This window comes from Erigeron canadensis, chromosome 8 (genome assembly GCF_010389155.1).
Source record: "Erigeron canadensis isolate Cc75 chromosome 8, C_canadensis_v1, whole genome shotgun sequence".
NCBI classification, from domain to species: Eukaryota; Viridiplantae; Streptophyta; class Magnoliopsida; order Asterales; family Asteraceae; genus Erigeron; species Erigeron canadensis.
The window spans coordinates 40,246,336-40,264,065 of record NC_057768.1 but is presented as its reverse complement, the minus strand read 5'-3'; the positions used below and the strand labels follow the sequence as shown (position 1 = coordinate 40,264,065).

The 17,730-nt window shown below is 36.8% G+C and overlaps 3 protein-coding genes and 1 long non-coding RNA gene across 6 annotated transcripts; all 4 read right to left on the bottom strand.

Annotated features, from left to right (window-relative positions):
• Positions 1-1,435: 1,435 nt before the first annotated feature.
• On the bottom strand, positions 1,436-3,041 carry LOC122580376. Its single transcript, XR_006320782.1, has 3 exons — positions 2,889-3,041; positions 2,256-2,312; positions 1,436-1,692 (listed from the first exon to the last, which is right to left on the bottom strand). It is a non-coding gene; the product is annotated as an uncharacterized LOC122580376 (long non-coding RNA).
• Positions 3,042-4,917: 1,876 nt separating this feature from the next.
• LOC122610835 lies at positions 4,918-8,022 on the bottom strand. The gene is made up of 4 exons (XM_043783793.1): positions 7,909-8,022; positions 5,597-7,804; positions 5,297-5,443; positions 4,918-5,097 (listed from the first exon to the last, which is right to left on the bottom strand). The coding sequence occupies exons 1-4, from the start codon at positions 8,020-8,022 to the stop codon at positions 4,918-4,920; spliced, it is 2,649 nt and encodes an 882-aa protein (XP_043639728.1).
• Positions 8,023-8,356: 334 nt separating this feature from the next.
• Positions 8,357-13,572, bottom strand: LOC122579732. 3 transcript variants are annotated; one of them, XR_006320687.1, is made up of 3 exons: positions 13,349-13,572; positions 12,717-12,773; positions 8,357-8,833 (listed from the first exon to the last, which is right to left on the bottom strand). XR_006320687.1 is itself a non-coding variant. In XM_043751959.1 (3 exons), exon 3 carries the CDS (start codon positions 11,370-11,372, stop codon positions 10,668-10,670), a length of 705 nt encoding a protein of 234 aa, XP_043607894.1. In that variant the 5' UTR covers positions 11,373-11,379; positions 12,717-12,773; positions 13,349-13,565; the 3' UTR covers positions 10,614-10,667. The 3 variants fall into 3 exon arrangements, 1 of the variants encoding a protein (XP_043607894.1); XM_043751959.1 differs by lacking the exon at positions 8,357-8,833 and adding an exon at positions 10,614-11,379 and having other exon boundaries at positions 13,349-13,565; XR_006320686.1 differs by lacking the exon at positions 8,357-8,833 and adding an exon at positions 11,897-12,153 and having other exon boundaries at positions 13,349-13,562.
• Positions 13,573-14,760: 1,188 nt separating this feature from the next.
• Positions 14,761-17,460, bottom strand: LOC122611113 (mitochondrial outer membrane protein porin of 36 kDa-like). The gene is made up of 6 exons (XM_043784080.1): positions 17,314-17,460; positions 17,004-17,071; positions 15,949-16,059; positions 15,636-15,722; positions 15,349-15,557; positions 14,761-15,274 (listed from the first exon to the last, which is right to left on the bottom strand). The coding sequence occupies exons 1-6, from the start codon at positions 17,360-17,362 to the stop codon at positions 14,968-14,970; spliced, it is 831 nt and encodes a 276-aa protein (XP_043640015.1). The 5' UTR covers positions 17,363-17,460; the 3' UTR covers positions 14,761-14,967.
• Between the last annotated feature and the right edge of the window lie 270 nt (positions 17,461-17,730).

Genomic DNA, 17,730 nt, shown 5'->3' with positions numbered 1-17,730 from the left:
GCATCAACACTGACGACTGATTCCTCCGCTCTTCGTCATCGGCATTTTTGATGACTAACTCAACACTCATTTCATATATCGATAATAATAACATGATACACAATAATACATTCTAAATCTATTAAAAAAATATGTACCTAAATATTATCTCAAATCATTGACATAAGAATGTGATAGAGAAAACAGAGATACAGGCATATAGTTGTTGCGTCGGTTTGTCTATGCTTCCCGCCGGAGGTATTGGCCGATGACGACGGCGGTGGTGTCAACGTTTGATAGTAGCAAGGAGTAATGTTTGCTTTGTATATTATATGACACAACATCATGAAAAGCTACCTCTGCTGCTTGAAAGAAAAAGAAGAAAATTAACCGATGACTTTGTGTGTGATAGACAAAAGGGGAGAGTTTGGTAGAAAGAATAAAATGAGATCTGGCAATGGAAAAATGGGAACAGAAAGATAAATAAAAAGTTGTAATGTACACGTGTTAACATGGTGGTGAAAGCACGTGACTACCCTTTATCTTTTTCTTTTTTTTTTTATCATCTTTCACACTTTAACAGCATAATAGTCTAAGCACCTACTCTTTTAAAAAGCTCTAACTTAATCAATATTTCTTTATAGTATTTCATTTTTGATAATGAGCTTGGTTTAAAATAATAACATACTAATTAATAATCAGTTATTTACATTGAATATGCATACTTAAAACGTTAGTGTTACAAATGGTGTTTTGATATCTATCATTAAACTTAACTTATACAAATATTTTACTATTTAAGGTGAGTTTTTACTTATATTATCACTTTTATTGTTTCAAGGCCCGCTGCAAAGCGTGGGTAAATAAAACTAGTTAAAAACAAAAATCAAGTAACATCCAACTTCGTTTTTTATTAATTTTATTATTTTTTTATACCTTGATAATGTAGGAGGTTAAAATGTGAACAGATTTACTTTTGTAAAAAAAAAAAAAATTGCTTTCAGCTTCTATCAAAATGATATGAAAAAACCTCCGACCTTTGCATGAGGCGAAGGTCGAACTCATAACTTCTATCTTTAAAGACATACATGTTAATCAATTAATCCGACAATGTTAAGGGTGCACGTTAAACATTTTCAATATACAATCGAGTTTCTTATAGTCATTTTTAATCAAATTCAGTCAGATATATTTTTGATAAATGGATTACTACGTGGTTTTTGAAAATCTACATGCATACATACATATCCTTAATTTGAACTAATAGTATAAATACTACAGTAATATTTTTGGACAAAACCCTTTACAAATGAAAGAAAGTATTTTATATATTATAACACCAAGATGACATAGTGGCCAGCAATTAGAAAGTTACGAGTATGTGTTTGAACTTTATGTCACACTCCGTTATAGCGAAAATACAGGGTTAACAAATAACTGCCTACTAACCAAAGGCTAATAAAAATTACATCTATTTAATACCAAATACAAGTCTAATACAAGTACAATCGTTCAAATGTGAACCCCAGAATACGGATACAAGTCATCCATATATGGAATTTGGACCACTAAATACAAGATAAATATTTGGACAGTCTAGTACGATTAAACTAATAAGATGATAGTTCTCATATGTCTGACGCTAATTGTACGTCCAAAGTCAAAAGAATGGCCCTAAAATGCCAAGATGATCCAAGACTTACTGTTGGTTACCTGAAAAGCATGAAATTTGAGAGGATCAACTATCGAAATAGTTGGTGAGTTTACAGTGTGTTTGACCAAAGTTTAGTCGTCATTGAGAATACACAATGACATGTAGTTATTTAAGACAAGACAGCCGGGAGCAAAATCCGACAATATATAATGACAGTCCAGACCTAAGTCCGACAATATGACTAATATGCCTCGCACATGATTTCCCATCTAAAGTGGGGTGCGGACCAGAACCATGACAGTCAGGTACAAAATCTGACAAGACAACCATTAGGATCTCATAATGGTAATAACTACATAAGGGGAACATTTTAGTCTGTCAAACACATAAACATTTAATCAGCCGACAACATGGCAAGTCTAAGTCACATAGAACAAAATTTCATAAGACATGTATACACATTTTCAGACAGCCGTCAACATGACAAACATAAGGCAAATGATTTAAGTAGCCAAATCACATGACATAGACAAAGACAAATCATTTATAAAGTAGTCGTGTATACAACAGTACATGCTTTTCAGGCCCAAAGTAAAAAGGAAAAAGGGCGCCATAAACTCACCTTAGCAATCTAAGTGCTTGAGAAGATCGACAGTCAATTCTCCACGTTATCCAAAACCTATGATATGATTACCAATAATGAGGATCAAAACTCACGACGACAAGTATCCTACGTACAACTACTTAGCTATCCACCCTAGAATGCCATGACCAAGAGTGTGATTTAAACGTCCATTTTATTTTAGTCAAGTTTCTAACGTCACTGTTACTGACCTTATAAGGTAATCTCGAGTACTAAACTATATAAACAAAGTTCAAGTTTGTAAGTTAACATCTTTTGAAACTGTTGGACAGCAACAAAAATCGCGGCGCGATGAGACACAAAAGATGACCAGAATGACTAAATATTGAGTTTTCGACCTTTTTCCGCAATCCAAATCGTTTTATAACCAACCCTTTTGAGTGCAACAACTTCAGACATGTTCAAAAGACCTGAACTATCCATTTCACTAGCCATTTACAAATCCAAACACTTTTTGATTTCAAATACTTACTTCTAATCAAAATCTCATAAATCAACAGAACCCAAAACTTATTTTATCTTTTTGGCTACTAATTTAATCACATAACTGAAATAAACCCTAAGGTTGAATTTATTTAAAATCAAAGTTAAGAAAAAAAAAAGGTTACTTACCAATTTAATGTTCTTGAAAAGAGATGAATTAGATGAAGATGGTGATGCCGAAAGTTCTTGTTAGTTGATTATTGTAACAACAAACAAAATATTCTTCCACATGTGTGTCTCGATGCAGCATCAAAGGAGAAGGAAAAAGGGTAGGGGGTTTGGTGTTCTTTTTCCCTCCACACAAACAAGTGAACTGACCCATGTGGCCTTAAGTTAAGATATTTTATACCCTTAATTTGGTAAAATGTTTACGATTAAATACCGTATGACTAAAAGATTATAATTTAAAGTAAAGGTATTTTCTCTCGTGTTATTTAAATTATTATGAGTCTATAATATTCCGTCAAAGTAAACTTTAAAATATTAAGTTTAGACAGTCTATTTATTTTGTACAAGACATAACTTTTAAATATTTATTTAAAGTTATATTAAAGACTCGACATCCGTCTAGATAGCTAATAGTCTACGTTATCAGGATACGTCTAATTGAACTACATCAAATGTTCAATTATCTAATAATTCCCACGTCAAAATCTCTAAATTAGACGAAATTATAATAATGATCGAGATTAAGACTAACTCGTCGTTAATAAATTACGAGTTGTCACAGCATCCCTGACTTCTAAGGATTTCGTCCCGAAATCAAGTCTTGCTCAGTAAAAAGATGAGGATACTTATCTTTCATATAGTCCTCACGTTCCCAAGTCGAATTAGGTCCATGTTTCGAGTTCCAATGAACTTTGACCAACTTGATGCGACTACGTCTAAGTTGTTTGAGCTGTTGATCTACAATTTCAACAGGTTCCTCAATGAATTGAAGAGAGTCATTCACTTGCAACTCTTCCACAGGTACAACCAATGTTTCATCAGTTAAACATTTCTTAAGATTCGATACATGAAATGTGTGATGAACATGTTCTAGCTCTTGGGGTAAATCGAGCTTATATGCCACGGAACCAATCCTTTGAATAATTTCAAATGGTCCGATATATCGAGGACTAAGTTTCCCTCGCACGCCAAAACGGGCAGTGCCCTTCCAAGGTGACACTTTCAACATGACTTCATCTCCCACTTGAAACTCAAGTGGTTTTCTTCTACGATCTGCATAGCTCTTTTGGCGATCCTGAGCCGCCTTCAGTCGTGCTCTAATTTCAACAATTTGATCAGTAGTCTTCTGAACTAGTCCATATTTGTACAATCGACGTTCGCCAGCATCAAGCCAACAAACAGGAGATCTACATTTTCGTCCATACAAAGCCTCATAAGGTGCACATTTGATGCTAGTGTGATAGCTGTTATTATACGAAAATTCAGCCAATGGCAAAAAGGTATCCCAGCTACCCTTGAAGTCAATGACACATGCCCGAAGCATGTCTTCCAACGTCTGGATGGTACGTTCACTTTGTCCGTCAGTTTGTGGATGGTAAGCCGTACTCAAATGCAATTAAGTGCCTAGGGCGTCTTGAAAATATTTCCATGATTGTGAAGTGAAACGACCATCACGGTTAGAGATTATAGACAAAGGAACGCCATGAAGAGACACAATCTTTTCAATGTATAATTGAGACAATTTCCTTATCTTCCAACTCTCTCGAATTGGAATGAAACGAGCAGACTTCGTCAATCGATCGACGATGACCCAAATAGTATCATATCCTTTCAGGGTTCGAGGCAGCTTAGTAATAAAGTCCATAGTAATCTCTTCCCATTTCCAGTTAGGAATTTGGGGTTGTTGGAGCAGCCCAGAAGGCTTTTGGTGCTCCGCCTTGACCATTGAACAATTTAGACATTTTGAGACATAAGTGGCGATATCTCTTTTCATGTCAGGCCACCAATAAAAGTCCTTTAGTCCATGGTACATTTTGTCAACTCCAGGATGGATCGAATACTTAGATCGATGACTCTTGTTCATTAAAAGTTCTCTAAGTCCATTATACTTAGGAATCCACACTCTTCCCTTAACATGTCGGATTCCATCGCCATCCATTTCAAACAAACGTTCAGCATTCCACAATGCTTCTTTCTCAATACGCCCTGGCTATGGGGCCTCGTTTTGATCGTCCAAGACTCTATCCCTTAAAGACGAGCCAAGATAAGAACTTGCTCTTTTTATGACAGATAGTGAAACTCTATCCTTTCGACTTAGCGCATCAGCAACAACATTTGCTTTGCCGGGATGATATTTGAGTTCACAGTCGTAGTCACCGAGTAATTCTACCTATCGCCGTTGTCTCATATTCAACATTTTATGATCGAAGATATGCTGAAGACTTTTATGATCCGTGAATATAGTACACCTGGTACCATACAGGTAATGCCTCCAAATCTTTAAGGCAAAAACAACCGCTCCAAGTTCAAGATCGTGGGTTGTATAGTTCTTTTCGTGGATTTTGAGCTGTCTAGAAGCGTAACATGACCTTACCTTCCTGCATAAGTACACATCCCATGCCCTGATGTGAGGCGTCACAGTATACCACGAAATTTTCAATGCCATTTGGTAATGCTAGAATAGGAGCATTACATAGCCTGTCCTTTAATGTCTGAAATGCCTTTTCTTGGGCATCCTGCCAAATAAATTCCTTAGTCTTTTGAGTTAACAGGGTCAAAGGTTGAGCAACTTTTGAGAAATTCTCAATAAATCTCCTGTAATAGCCCGCCAGTCCAAGAAATTGACGAATTTATGTCGGAGTCTTAGGGGCTTCCCACTTCTTTATTGCCTCGACCTTAGATAGATCCACGTGGATTCCATCTGCATTCACTACATGACCCAAGAAGTGTACTTCCCTAATCCATAATTCACATTTTGAGAACTTTGCGTACAGTTCTTGATCCTTGAGCAGTTGCAGAATGGTCCTCAGATGACCTTCATGCTCGTCCTTAGTTCTCGAGTAGATCAGTATGTCATCAATGAACACGATGACAAACTTGTCTAGATATGGTCGACATACTCTATTCATTAAGTCCATGAACACAACAGGTGCATTGGTTAAACCAAATGGCATAACCAAAAACTCATAATGTCCATAACGAGTTCTGAAGGCTGTTTTCGGAATGTTCGTCTCTCTGACTCTGAGTTGATGATACCCAGATCTGAGATCGATCTTGGAAAAGTGTGATGCACCTTCCAGTTGGTCGAACAAGTCGTCAATACGAGGTAATGGGTACCTGTTCTTGACGGTCAACTTGTTCAATTCTCTATAGTCAATACACATGCGCATAGAGCCATCTTTCTTTTTCACAAATAGGATCGGAGCTCCCCAGGGTGATGAACTTGGATGGATTAGTCCTTTTGCTAGCAACTCTTGAAGTTGTTCGGACAATTCTTGCATTTCTGACGGCGCAAGGCGATAGGGTGCCTTAGCCACGGGTGCAGCTCCAGGGACTAAGTCTATTCCAAACTCGACTGGTCTGTGAGGTGGAAGTCCAGTCAAATCTTCGGAAAACACCTCCGGAAAATCTTTAACTATTGGAATATCTTGAATGTCTTTACCCTTTGGCTTCCTTTCGACCACTAGTGCCAAGAAAGTAGGGTATTCTTTTTGTAAATACCTATTCGCTTTTATCGCCGACACCAAAATCAATTCCTTCCCTGACTTGTCTCCTTGCATTATCAATGTTTCGTCATTTGGCAGAGGTATTCTCACAACTTTCTCGTAACACCCAATATCAGCACGAACTCTAGACAGCCAGTCCATACCAACTATTACATCAAAACTTCCTAGTTCTATGGGAATCAGATCTATCTTAAAGGTTTTACCAGACAATGTTAAACTACAATCTACCAAATGATCTCTAGCAACATATTTTTGACCGTTTGCATATTCGACAATATAAGTTTCTTTCATGGGGATAGTTGCTATATTAATTCGAGACTTAAATTCTAAGGATATAAAACTTTTATCAGCACCAGAGTTGAATAACACAAAGACATAATGATTATTGAGTATGAATGTACCTATCACAATGTTGGGATCACGTCGTGCATCAGCAGCATCTAAAGCAAACACTCGGCCTTTTCCTTGTCCTCCTTGATTCCTTCCCTGATTCCCAGCTTGATTGTTCCTTGCATTGTTCCTGATTGGAACTATAGCATTGTTGTTCGGGGCTTGATTGAGTCGTGGACACGCGGGTCGCATATGGGTTTCGCTCCCACATTCGTAGCATTGACCGGGTGTCTTGTCCCTACAGAACTTTGCCAGATGTCCCGTCTTTTTACAACGGTGACAAGTAGGACAGTTTCCCTTGTGATGGAGGCCACACCTATTACACTTTGGGTCTAAGCCGGTGTACCTTTTGACATCCTGAGCAACCACATCAAAGTTTCTAGCAGTCCTAAACCTCTTGCCATTTCCACCGTTGCCAAAACCACTACCAGAGGCATAATCATTCCTTTTCTTGTTCATATCAGTTCCAACAGAAGAACCAGTGGTTCTTTTCAAGTCTATCACCATCCGGTTGGTGGCACTAACTGCCGCTTGAAGAGTCAAAGGATTAAAAGCGGCTACCAACCTTCGGACATCAGGTGACAAGCCATAACCGTATCTTTCGATCAATTTCTCCTCCGTATCTACCATACGAGGAACTAGCCTTGCCAATTCATGAAAACGAGTTGTGTATTTCTCGTTGTCTAATCCGACCATACTATGATTCCAGAATTCACCTTCCATTTTCTGTACTTCTTCTCGAGGACAATACTTTTCCATCAACATCCTTTTAAAGTTCAACCAAGGTATGCTATTAGCCGGCTCTCGACCACGAGTCCTTATCTGCTCGTTCCACCATGACAAAGCGTGCTTTTGAAATTGAGAGGCAGCATATTCCACTTTGTGCTCTTCGGCACAACGGCTAATATGAAGCACCGCCTCTATGCTCTTTAGCCAATTGATTAGGCCGACAGAACCTTCGGTGCCATGGAACTCTTTTGGCTTGCAATAAGTGAAGGTCTTAAAGTCACTCCCGTGCAGATGAACTCGAGGAATAAGTTGTTCAGCAGTAGGTTCCACATTGTTTATGGTCCTTGTTGGATCACAGGTTCTTCTTGTTGAGTATCATTAGGTCTAGGAGTTGATCGAGTAACTCTCTTTGGAGCAGTCTTCTTAGCTGGAGTCTTTTTCAGGGTCTTGCTTCTCTTCTTAGGAGCCATAAGTCTATGACATGAACAAAAATGTCATTTAGAGATTTCCATGAGAAGTTATATAGAAAGTTGCTTTGAAATATAGATGATAGTACAAATACAAGTCAAAATCTGTTGACTTGTATGAACTCATGTACTAAACAAGACAAGAAATATGAAACATCATAATTCTAGAGTTAAAGTGAACAAGTGACGTAGTTTGAACAAGTATATAAGTCAAAAGATGATCGTATTTCATTGATGCCCAAAATTTACATAGTCAGATCGATACGATTCAAAGACATGTGGGAACTACATCCACAATGATAATTTACATAGTCGGACCAGCACGACTCAAAAGACATGTGGGAACTACATCCACAATGATAATTTACATAGACGGACCAGTACGATTCAAAAGACATGTGGGAACTACATCCACAATGATAGACTGCAACTTAGGTACAAAATATGAGTTGTTATCTGTTCTAGGCTTACAATACATAACTACTATAGATTACATCTTGATAAGAACGACGATCAGCAAAGCCATGACTGTAACACCCCGAGCTAGGCTCGAAATGCACCGAAAGCATGACACAAGATGGAATTACCGTAGAACGAAACTATATGAAATTAAAAGGATTCCGTGAACCCAACAATTTAGTTATAAAATCACAAAAGCATAAGGAGCATACAACCATCAAGAGTTTTACAAAAATGATATCAAAAGATGGCTCATGATCCTAAGCGAGTCCCATCAATGGGAAATGAATCACGGATCCATGGTCATAGTCCAACTTCTAGCAATGCAATCAAGCTCTTGGGTTATCTTGGTTACCTGAAAAGTGTACTAAACAATGTCAACACTAGGTTGGTGAGTTCGTAGGAAAGAAGGAACAAGAACACATACCAATGCCATCCATCACATACACAAACATAAAGAACAAGAATTTAGACATCAATTAAGTATCTAACATGACCAATGATCTCACACTTGCACACAATGTCCCTCAATTGTTCTCATGTCATCCATAATTGTCATCAAGTACGTATCGTACCCGTATAATGTCATCAAGCACTAAAAGTGCCCGTTTGTATTGTCATCAAGCCCCTAATTTGCATTCATTGCACATATATTGATCATCCATGACCATCATTGTCCACACACATAACCAACTCCGTGTGTATATACTTCGTATGATACTACTTTTGAAAGGCCTTTGATGTTTATATATAGGGTCACCCGCAGCCTTCCCACCACATCTCCAACCTTTCAAAGGCATTATCATCCTCCATATATACCCAACTATCCTAAACAAACTCATCATACATACACAAGTAACCATACAACGAATCACATATCGGCACATCAACAAAACCATCGCACAACATGTAAATCACAAATGTCATCACGCACGAAGTACACTTTTCAGCCCGACTCTTAAAAGAGTAAGGGAAGCTACGAAAACTCACATTGATTGGCAAAAGGAGTGAATCTCTAGTTAAAGTTGTCCAACAATCGTCAAATGCCCACAACCTAACAATACGTGTCACAATACAAGTCATGGTCAACACTAGTTATACAATACCACAACTTCCCCCAAGGTGGTTTAGAAGTGATTCGGGGCATTCAAACGACAAATAAAGGGTTTTGGCTAAACACGGTTCAATGACTTAGCACCAAAATTTGACATGGAAATCAAAGTGTTTAGAAATGTGTTTAATCAATTTTGTTGACCTTAGAATGTTAATATAAGACCATTAAACAAGTTTTGGATCATTAAAAGTCGACCGATAACCGAACGAAAAGTTGGGGAAGGAACAGAAAGACTGTGGCCGCTCGCACGGTCGGCCGTGTGAGCATCTGTATTATGGGAAAACTGCAGCCACAAGCACTGAGCGTCTGTCTGAGTGGCCGTGCTCCTACTGGCAGATTTTTGACTCCAAGATCGACTAAGGAAGCTCCAAAACACATTTTTATGCATAAATCACCATATCTTAACATCATTGAACATAACCCATATCATAATCTTGTCCCAAAACATCAAATCCATCATTAAATCCTTACAAATCAACCCAAAACCCTAATGAAACCCTAATCCATTTTGACTCGATTTGTGACCCGAAAACACTTTGTTATAACTAGAAACAAGTTTATAAGTAAGAAATGATGAATTTGAGATAGAAAACACTTACCAAAACTTCCACAAGCAACCAAACCCGAATTTGACCTAAATGGAGCTTTTTCTTGCACTTGAAACCTTGAATTTTTTTATATGATGCTAGAATGATGAGGAGGATGATGATTTTGTTATGATTTCTACTTGAACATCGTTAAATTTGTGAATTAAATTAGAGAGAGATTGAGAGCTTGAGTGTGTGTGATTGTAAGTAAATAAGAATAAGAAAGAGATGGAGAAATGGGTGGGGAAAAAAAGGGATAGGGTTGGGTTAACTTGGGTGGGTCATGGGTTGGGCACAACCCATGGGTAGGATCCATTTACATTTTACTAGTTAGCTTGAATGTCATCTAAGTGAAAAATCGATTAGCACCTATTAATGATCTCGACTAGCACATAATTCTCAACTTGAACAATAAATTGGCCCATATGAACACATTGCACTCAATTGAACCTTAAATTGCACTAGTACATATATTGATTAACTAATACTTAGTCAAAAATACACATAGTCAAAGAGTCAAGAACCACATTTGTTACAATGACCAAAACCACCAAGACTGATAGTATCCATATCGCAGTCCAGATAGTCTCCTTCCCCTCCCTAGCGACAGTCATAGCATCAGAAGCACTCTCCTTCTCCTCCCTAGCAACTGTCATAGCATCAGAAGCATGCTGATAAGCTCCAGTCAATCCTTGAGCTTGATTCTCAATAGCCTCTCTAGTACGGATGAGAGAGTTGTTCATCCTTGACATTTGTCGGAGAGCATATTCCGACCTATGAGCTTCAGTTGCAACGGGCATAACAAGATTGGGGTTGTAAACAGGCACTCTGGAGGGACCCGCAGCATACGGATCGCCCAGGAAGAATGAAGGACCAAACCCAAGGTTGTCCTGGACTGGTGCAGAAGGACCAGGAGCATTAGGATCTCGAGGAGTATAAGGCAGACGAGCTCCCTCGGTAGTTCTCCTCTGATATGGAGCTACCAGTGACAGAGGTGGTTGAACATGGATAGACACATGCTCATTTCCAGATTCACTGGACGATGATACCAGATTAATAGGGCGAGATTCATTGCCCGAAGCCTCCATTGGTTCCTCTTTAGAAGAGTTAGGAACACTGGGAATAGAGTTAGCTACCACAAGAACTCGAGGAGTACCAGGAACAACAGCATAAGAGCTAGCTCCGTCCAACATGATAAGTCTGAAAGGTAGAAAACATATCCGTATAAGTCTAATGGATGAGACAATACGAGTCAAATGACTGAAACAGTACGCAATACATGAGTTTTTAAAGAGATCTTCGTCTAAATGTATACACATACGATTTGGGTTTCTATTTGTAACATACCTTCAATGTTTATACATAGGGTCACCCGCAGCCTTCCCACCACATCTACAGTATGTTATTAATATAGTCCAAATTATCACGTATATACAAAAGCTAGGATATTTATTTCGAGCCTTATATTATTTTACATAATCGGGACGTAGTTGATCAGGTTAGGTCTAATTATAGACAAATAATATAACTCTTGAAATAAGTATCCTAAACCTTAATAGACTTAGATTTCCTTTTGAAACGACAATGGCTATAGATTGAGTTTTCCTCCAGAAAAACTCTGTATTAACTATAACCTTGGCTCTTGATACCAATTTTTGTCACACCCCGTTGTAGCGGAAATACAGGGTTAACAAATAACTGCGTACTAACCAAAGGCTAATAAAAATTACATCTATTTAATACCAAATACAAGTCTAATACAAGTACAATCGTTCAAATGTGAACCCCAGAATACGGATACAAGTCATCCATATATGGAATTTGGCCCACTAAATACAAGATAAATATTTGGACAGTCTAGTACGATTAAACTAATAAGATGATAGTTCTCATATGTCTGACGTTAATTGTACGTCCAAAGTCAAAAGAATGGCCCTAAAATGCCAAGATGATCCAAGACTTACTGTTGGTTACCTGAAAAGCATGAAATTTGAGAGGATCAACTATCGAAATAGTTGGTGAGTTTACAGTGTGTTTGACCAAAGTTTAGTCGTCATTGAGAATACACAATGACATGTAGTTATTTAAGACAAGACAGCCGGGAGCAAAATCCAACAATATATAATGACAGTCCAGACCTAAGTCCGACAATATGACTAATATGCCTCACACAGGATTTCCCATCTAAAGTGGGGTGTGGACCAGAACCATGACAGTCAGGAACAAAATCTGACAAGACAACCATTAGGATCTCATAATGGTAATAACTACATAAGGGGAACATTTTAGTCTGTCAAACACATAAACATTTAGTCAGCCGACAACATGGCAAGTCTAAGTCACATAGAACAAAATTTCATAAGACATGTATACACATTTTCAGACAGCCGTCAACATGACAAACATAAGGCAAATGATTTAAGTAGCCAAATCACATGACATAGACAAAGACAAATCATTTATAAAGTAGTCGTGTATACAACAGTACATGCTTTTCAGGCCCAAAGTAAAAAGGAAAAAGGGCGCCATAAACTCACCTTAGCAATCTAAGTGCTTGAGAAGATCGACAGTCAATTCTCCACGTTATCCAAAACCTATGATATGATTACCAATAATGAGGATCAAAACTCACGACGACAAGTATCCTACGTACAACTACTTAGCTATCCACCCTAGAATGCCACGACCAAGAGTGTGATTTAAACGTCCATTTTATTTTAGTCAAGTTTCTAACGTCACTGTTACTGACCTTATAAGGTAATCTCGAGTACTAAACTATATAAACAAAGTTCAAGTTTGTAAGTTAACATCTTTTGAAACTGTTGGACAGCAACAAAAATCGCGGCGCGATGAGACACAAAAGATGACCAGAATGACTAAATATTGAGTTTTCGACCTTTTTCCGCAATCCAAATCGTTTTATAACCAACCCTTTTGAGTGCAACAACTTCAGACATGTTCAAAAGACCTGAACTATCCATTTCACTAGCCATTTACAAATCCAAACACTTTTTGATTTCAAATACTTACTTCTAATCAAAATCTCATAAATCAACAGAACCCAAAACTTATTTTATCTTTTTGGCTACTAATTTAATCACATAACTGAAATAAACCCTAAGGTTGAATTTATTTAAAATCAAAGTTAAGAAAAAAAAAAGTTACTTACCAATTTAATGTTCTTGAAAAGAGATGAATTAGATGAAGATGGTGATGTCGAAAGTTCTTGTTAGTTGATTGTTGTAACAACAAAACAAAATATTCTTCCTTTGATTTATTTCTAGTTGACACTGATCAGGGGGAAAAGTTTGAGAGGGTTTTTGTATGTGTGTTTATGTGTGTCTCGATGCAGCATCAAAGGAGAAGGAAAAAGGGTAGGGGGTTTGGTGTTCTTTTTCCCTCCACACAAACAAGTGAACTGGCCCATGTGGCCTTAAGTTAAGATATTTTATACCCTTAATTTGGTAAAATACTTACGATTAAATGCCGTATGACTAAAAGGTTATAATTTAAAGTAAAGGTATTTTCTCTCGTGTTATTTAAATTAAAACGAGTCTATAATATTCCTGTCAAAGTAAACTTTAAAATATTAAGTTTAGACAGTTTATTTATTTTGTACAAGACATAACTTTTAAATATTTATTTAAAGTTATATTTAAGACTCGGCATTCGTCTAGATAGCTAATAGTCTACGTTATCAGGATACGTTTAATTGAACTACATCAAATGTTCCATTATCTAATAATTCCCACGTCAAAATCTCTAAATTAGACGAAATTATAATAATGATCGAGATTAAGACTAACTCGTCGTTAATAAATTACGAGTTGTCACACTTTATAAGTACATATTTGAGTATAGTCAAATGAAAAGGTATATACTCCAACTTTTTTTTTCCTAAAGATGTGGATCATTTGTCCGCAATAGGAGATCCAGTTTACGTTGTCTTGACCGAGTTTACGTTAAAAAGCCCCATCACCCTTAATACTTGGTAGGAAGAAACTTTATGTATTAACCTAAATGGAGAAAACTTTATGTATTAACTCTTTTTTTACTCAACTAAATATATTGTATCATTGTTTCCGTTAATTAACAAACGTTGCTAACTATAGACTTTAACAACTATATTGATGATATTTTTTGTTTTTTTTGTTTTTAGTATTAACCTAATTTGATGTTATTACAACCATTCAAACGTGACATGTCTACATTTACAAAGAGGTAATTTTACAAGAAGTGAATAACAAGATGAGTAGATTATATCATGTCAAAGTTGGTGTTTTGGCCTGAAAATGAACCAAAAAAAATCAATTTTCTTAGTGCCGAAAAGGGAAGAAAAAGTTGTGAGTGAATCTGTAATGCGACCATGAGATAAGTTTAAGATATTCGTTTCGGGTCAATCCTGCAGCTTATTATACTTGTGCCCCATTCATTCTTTCTTACAAACCCAACGATATTGTTTCATTCACAAATCACAACATGTGGTTTCTCTTGTTGAAAATCATTCACATTAATTCCCTTGAAATGTTTGACAGAGTTTGCTTTTCGGAAAGTAGAAAAATGTTTGAGAGAGTAATCAGATGATGATCAACCAAATTCAATAAATGTTTGCTTTGATAGCAACCGATCCAATGTTAACAATGCAGACCAAATCAATTAACAACTTTTACAAGAAAAATAAATGGCAGTTTGGTCCAACATTCTCAATGGGAAAATCAACATCAACCCGCCTTATTTCTCTGCTATAAATCCGCAATGATAGGATTGATAGTGAAGCGTGTCTGGTGTTCAAGGCTTTAGAGCGACAGCCAGTCCAACCTTTGCACTCTTATCAATAGCCCTAGTGTCCACTTCTCCTGATATGGTGATCAAGGACTTTGGACGCCATTCATGCTGCAGGAGAGCACTTGCCATGCCAGCATTGTTGACCCGAGCCTTGACCGTGGTCAACGGGTCTAGTGAATGTTGCGTCCCAATCGTCAGATAGTTCTCGTTGCCTGAGAACACATGGCTCAACTCAGCACCGACTGCTGTGTTGGTTAATGGGCTTACTGTGTGGTAGTAAGAAGCTGTAAGCGTGTCCGTTTTATCATTCCTGTAACAACCACACATATTTGTCAAATGTTGTGATACCGAAAACAATTGTGTGATAAATTGAGAAACGCTTACAGTGTCAACGATGCAATGAGGTCAGAAGTCGTGTAGCTCAGGGCTGCATTGTATTTGGTAAAATTACCAGAATCAGTGTCAAAAGAAACATCAGTCCCAAATGCCAGTGTGTTGTTTCCAGCTACCCCAGAGAAGTTGATTATGGGGCTAGCAGTCAAACCGACACTGGTGCTAATTCCTGCATACTCATGCAAGTACTGAAGTTCGACCTAACCAGACACAGGGTATAAACATTACTAATTGAAAAAAAAACATCTGTTAGAGTAATGTAAGGATTTAATAGATACTTTGCCAGATCTCTGATCAGGAACGATGAAGCTCAAGATGGTCTTCAGTCCAGGTGCAGCTTCATCAATTGTGATAGTCGTTAATAGCTACAAGGTTACAGTAATGCAAATAGTAAGACATTATGATCAGTTGCCTTTAAGTTCTAAAAAAATCAAGTATTAGCACAGTTCAGAGCATGAGGAGGACGGCAATAAGAAGAATACTTATAGATGATCACGAATTAGGACATTTTAGATAACAGGTTACTAACGTAAACTGGTAAAACCATTCCGATCAAATAGAAAAGTGAATAAATCATGGTTACTTACTTACCTTTGAATTTGTGTCCACTTTGACATCAGTTGTGATGTTTTTGTTAGTTAGTTTAGTACTGACATCTGCCAAGAATGCCTCACCCTTCTTAGTTCCTGACGAGGTAATGGCCTGGAATTAAACCAGACATTAGCAATACTGCAAATCAAATTTAACTAGGCAGTAATAAAAATCAAAGAATACTGACAATTATGCTAAAGCTTCGAGCACTAGCACAGTAGCACCCTATTCGCTTAAGTTTTATGACTTGTATACTTTTATAACAATGACCAACCTACTAGCACAGTAGCACCCTTCTCGCTTAAGTTCCAGCAAAACTATATGTCGAAGAAAATGATGCTGCTTAAATGCTTGCTCACATAAATAATCACTCTGGCTGGCAATATTTATTTTCTCAGCCCATAAACAGCTTGAAAATGCGAGAATGTATGCAAATTTTGGTTCTATATCATATTTCAACTTGGCCAAATATACATATAACCTTGTGGTTAGAGAGAAACCACACTAGACCACCTGTCTTGTTACCAAAATATTAAGTCAGTCAATAGGTTTTTTGGGTTTAAGAAAGTCACTCAACTACATTTATGGTACCTTATTGTTTGAATCAGGTACATTCATATATACTTCAGTGACATTATTAAAAACAGTAATTGTGCAAAAAGTATACTTTTGACCACAAAAGTAATACGGAGTATTAATGTTACAACCGATACCCAACTACAAGTTACCTTTACAACCCATCTAACTTCAACTTTTGTCAAGTCTATCCTAGAGTTATAACTTTGCAAGCTTGTCACTTTTTGTCCTTGTTGTTTTAATAAATCCGAAAATATCACTCCAAATCCGTAAATTTTTTGGAGAACCAACTTTGGGTTTATACATCCACCAGCTAGTACTGATATCTTAACATTGAACCCAGATGCATTTTGATATTCATATTTATATTTATAATAAAATCCAATGACAAACCATGTATCGATGTCATACTATAAACAAATATTGAATATATATATGTATATAACAAATCATATATAAAGAGAGTAAGAGAGGGATACAAGTCCATTGGCGGAGTAGGTAGTGAGAGAAAACTTATGGTCGCATTGGTAATCCTTGTACAAAAGATCTGCAGTGTAACAATCACGTACGTACAGATTAATTAATTTGATTCATTGTATATTAATACAATCATCGATATGTACGTATCTTTATCTCTCTCTATATATATATATGCAAATTAAAAAGAAAGAACAAAACATTTCTTGAATATAAAAAACATATGTGATATGTGGTACCATTGAATTAATAAAAGAATGAAAAATATAAATGGACTAGCTAGTAGTATATGTATGTATAATTATAACATACCTTTGGCTTTTTTGCCGATATCGGGATATAGACCAGGACCTTTTCCCATCTTTATTAGTAGTAGTTATATTATTAGTGTTCTTCTTCTACAGATATGATATTAATGTGGTGTGTTCTTGTTTTTGTGTGTGGGAATAAATAAATGGATAATATTCGAATTAATAAAGTTGAAGGAGTTTGTTGGGCTGGACGGGTTTTTTCTTCACATTCGGAAGGAATTTGTAAGCCGTTGATCAACATCATCATAATTACACCTGGTCATTTATATGCCGCTGATGATTATTATCTTATTTTTCCACACACGCACATATATCTAGATGGTTGTATCTAATTTTTATCATCATCCAATTTATAATTGCTAACATGATTTTGTGTTCTGGTTCAAGTTGAAATATTCGGTAATATGTGACGCATCCT

What these genes read in the sequence shown, in the direction of transcription:
- LOC122610835 (XM_043783793.1), bottom strand. Translation starts at nt 8,022, where the DNA reads ATGGCTCCTAAGAAGAGAAGCAAGACCCTGAAAAAGACTCCAGCTAAG. An exon ending in TGGATCTATCTAAGGTCGAG is followed by an intron (nt 5,444 to 5,596) that starts GCAATAAAGAAG and finishes TTTATTTGGCAG; the next exon opens with GATGCCCAAGAAAAGGCATT. An exon ending in TACTTATGCAGGAAGGTAAG is followed by an intron (nt 5,098 to 5,296) that starts GTCATGTTACGC and finishes CAACGGCGATAG; the next exon opens with GTAGAATTACTCGGTGACTA.
- LOC122579732 (XM_043751959.1), bottom strand. Translation starts at nt 11,372, where the DNA reads ATGTTGGACGGAGCTAGCTCTTATGCTGTTGTTCCTGGTACTCCTCGA.
- LOC122611113 (XM_043784080.1), bottom strand. Translation starts at nt 17,362, where the DNA reads ATGGGAAAAGGTCCTGGTCTATATCCCGATATCGGCAAAAAAGCCAAA. An exon ending in CCTACTCCGCCAATGGACTT is followed by an intron (nt 16,060 to 17,003) that starts GTATCCCTCTCT and finishes GTTTAATTCCAG; the next exon opens with GCCATTACCTCGTCAGGAAC. An exon ending in CTCATTGCATCGTTGACACT is followed by an intron (nt 15,275 to 15,348) that starts GTAAGCGTTTCT and finishes TGGTTGTTACAG; the next exon opens with GAATGATAAAACGGACACGC.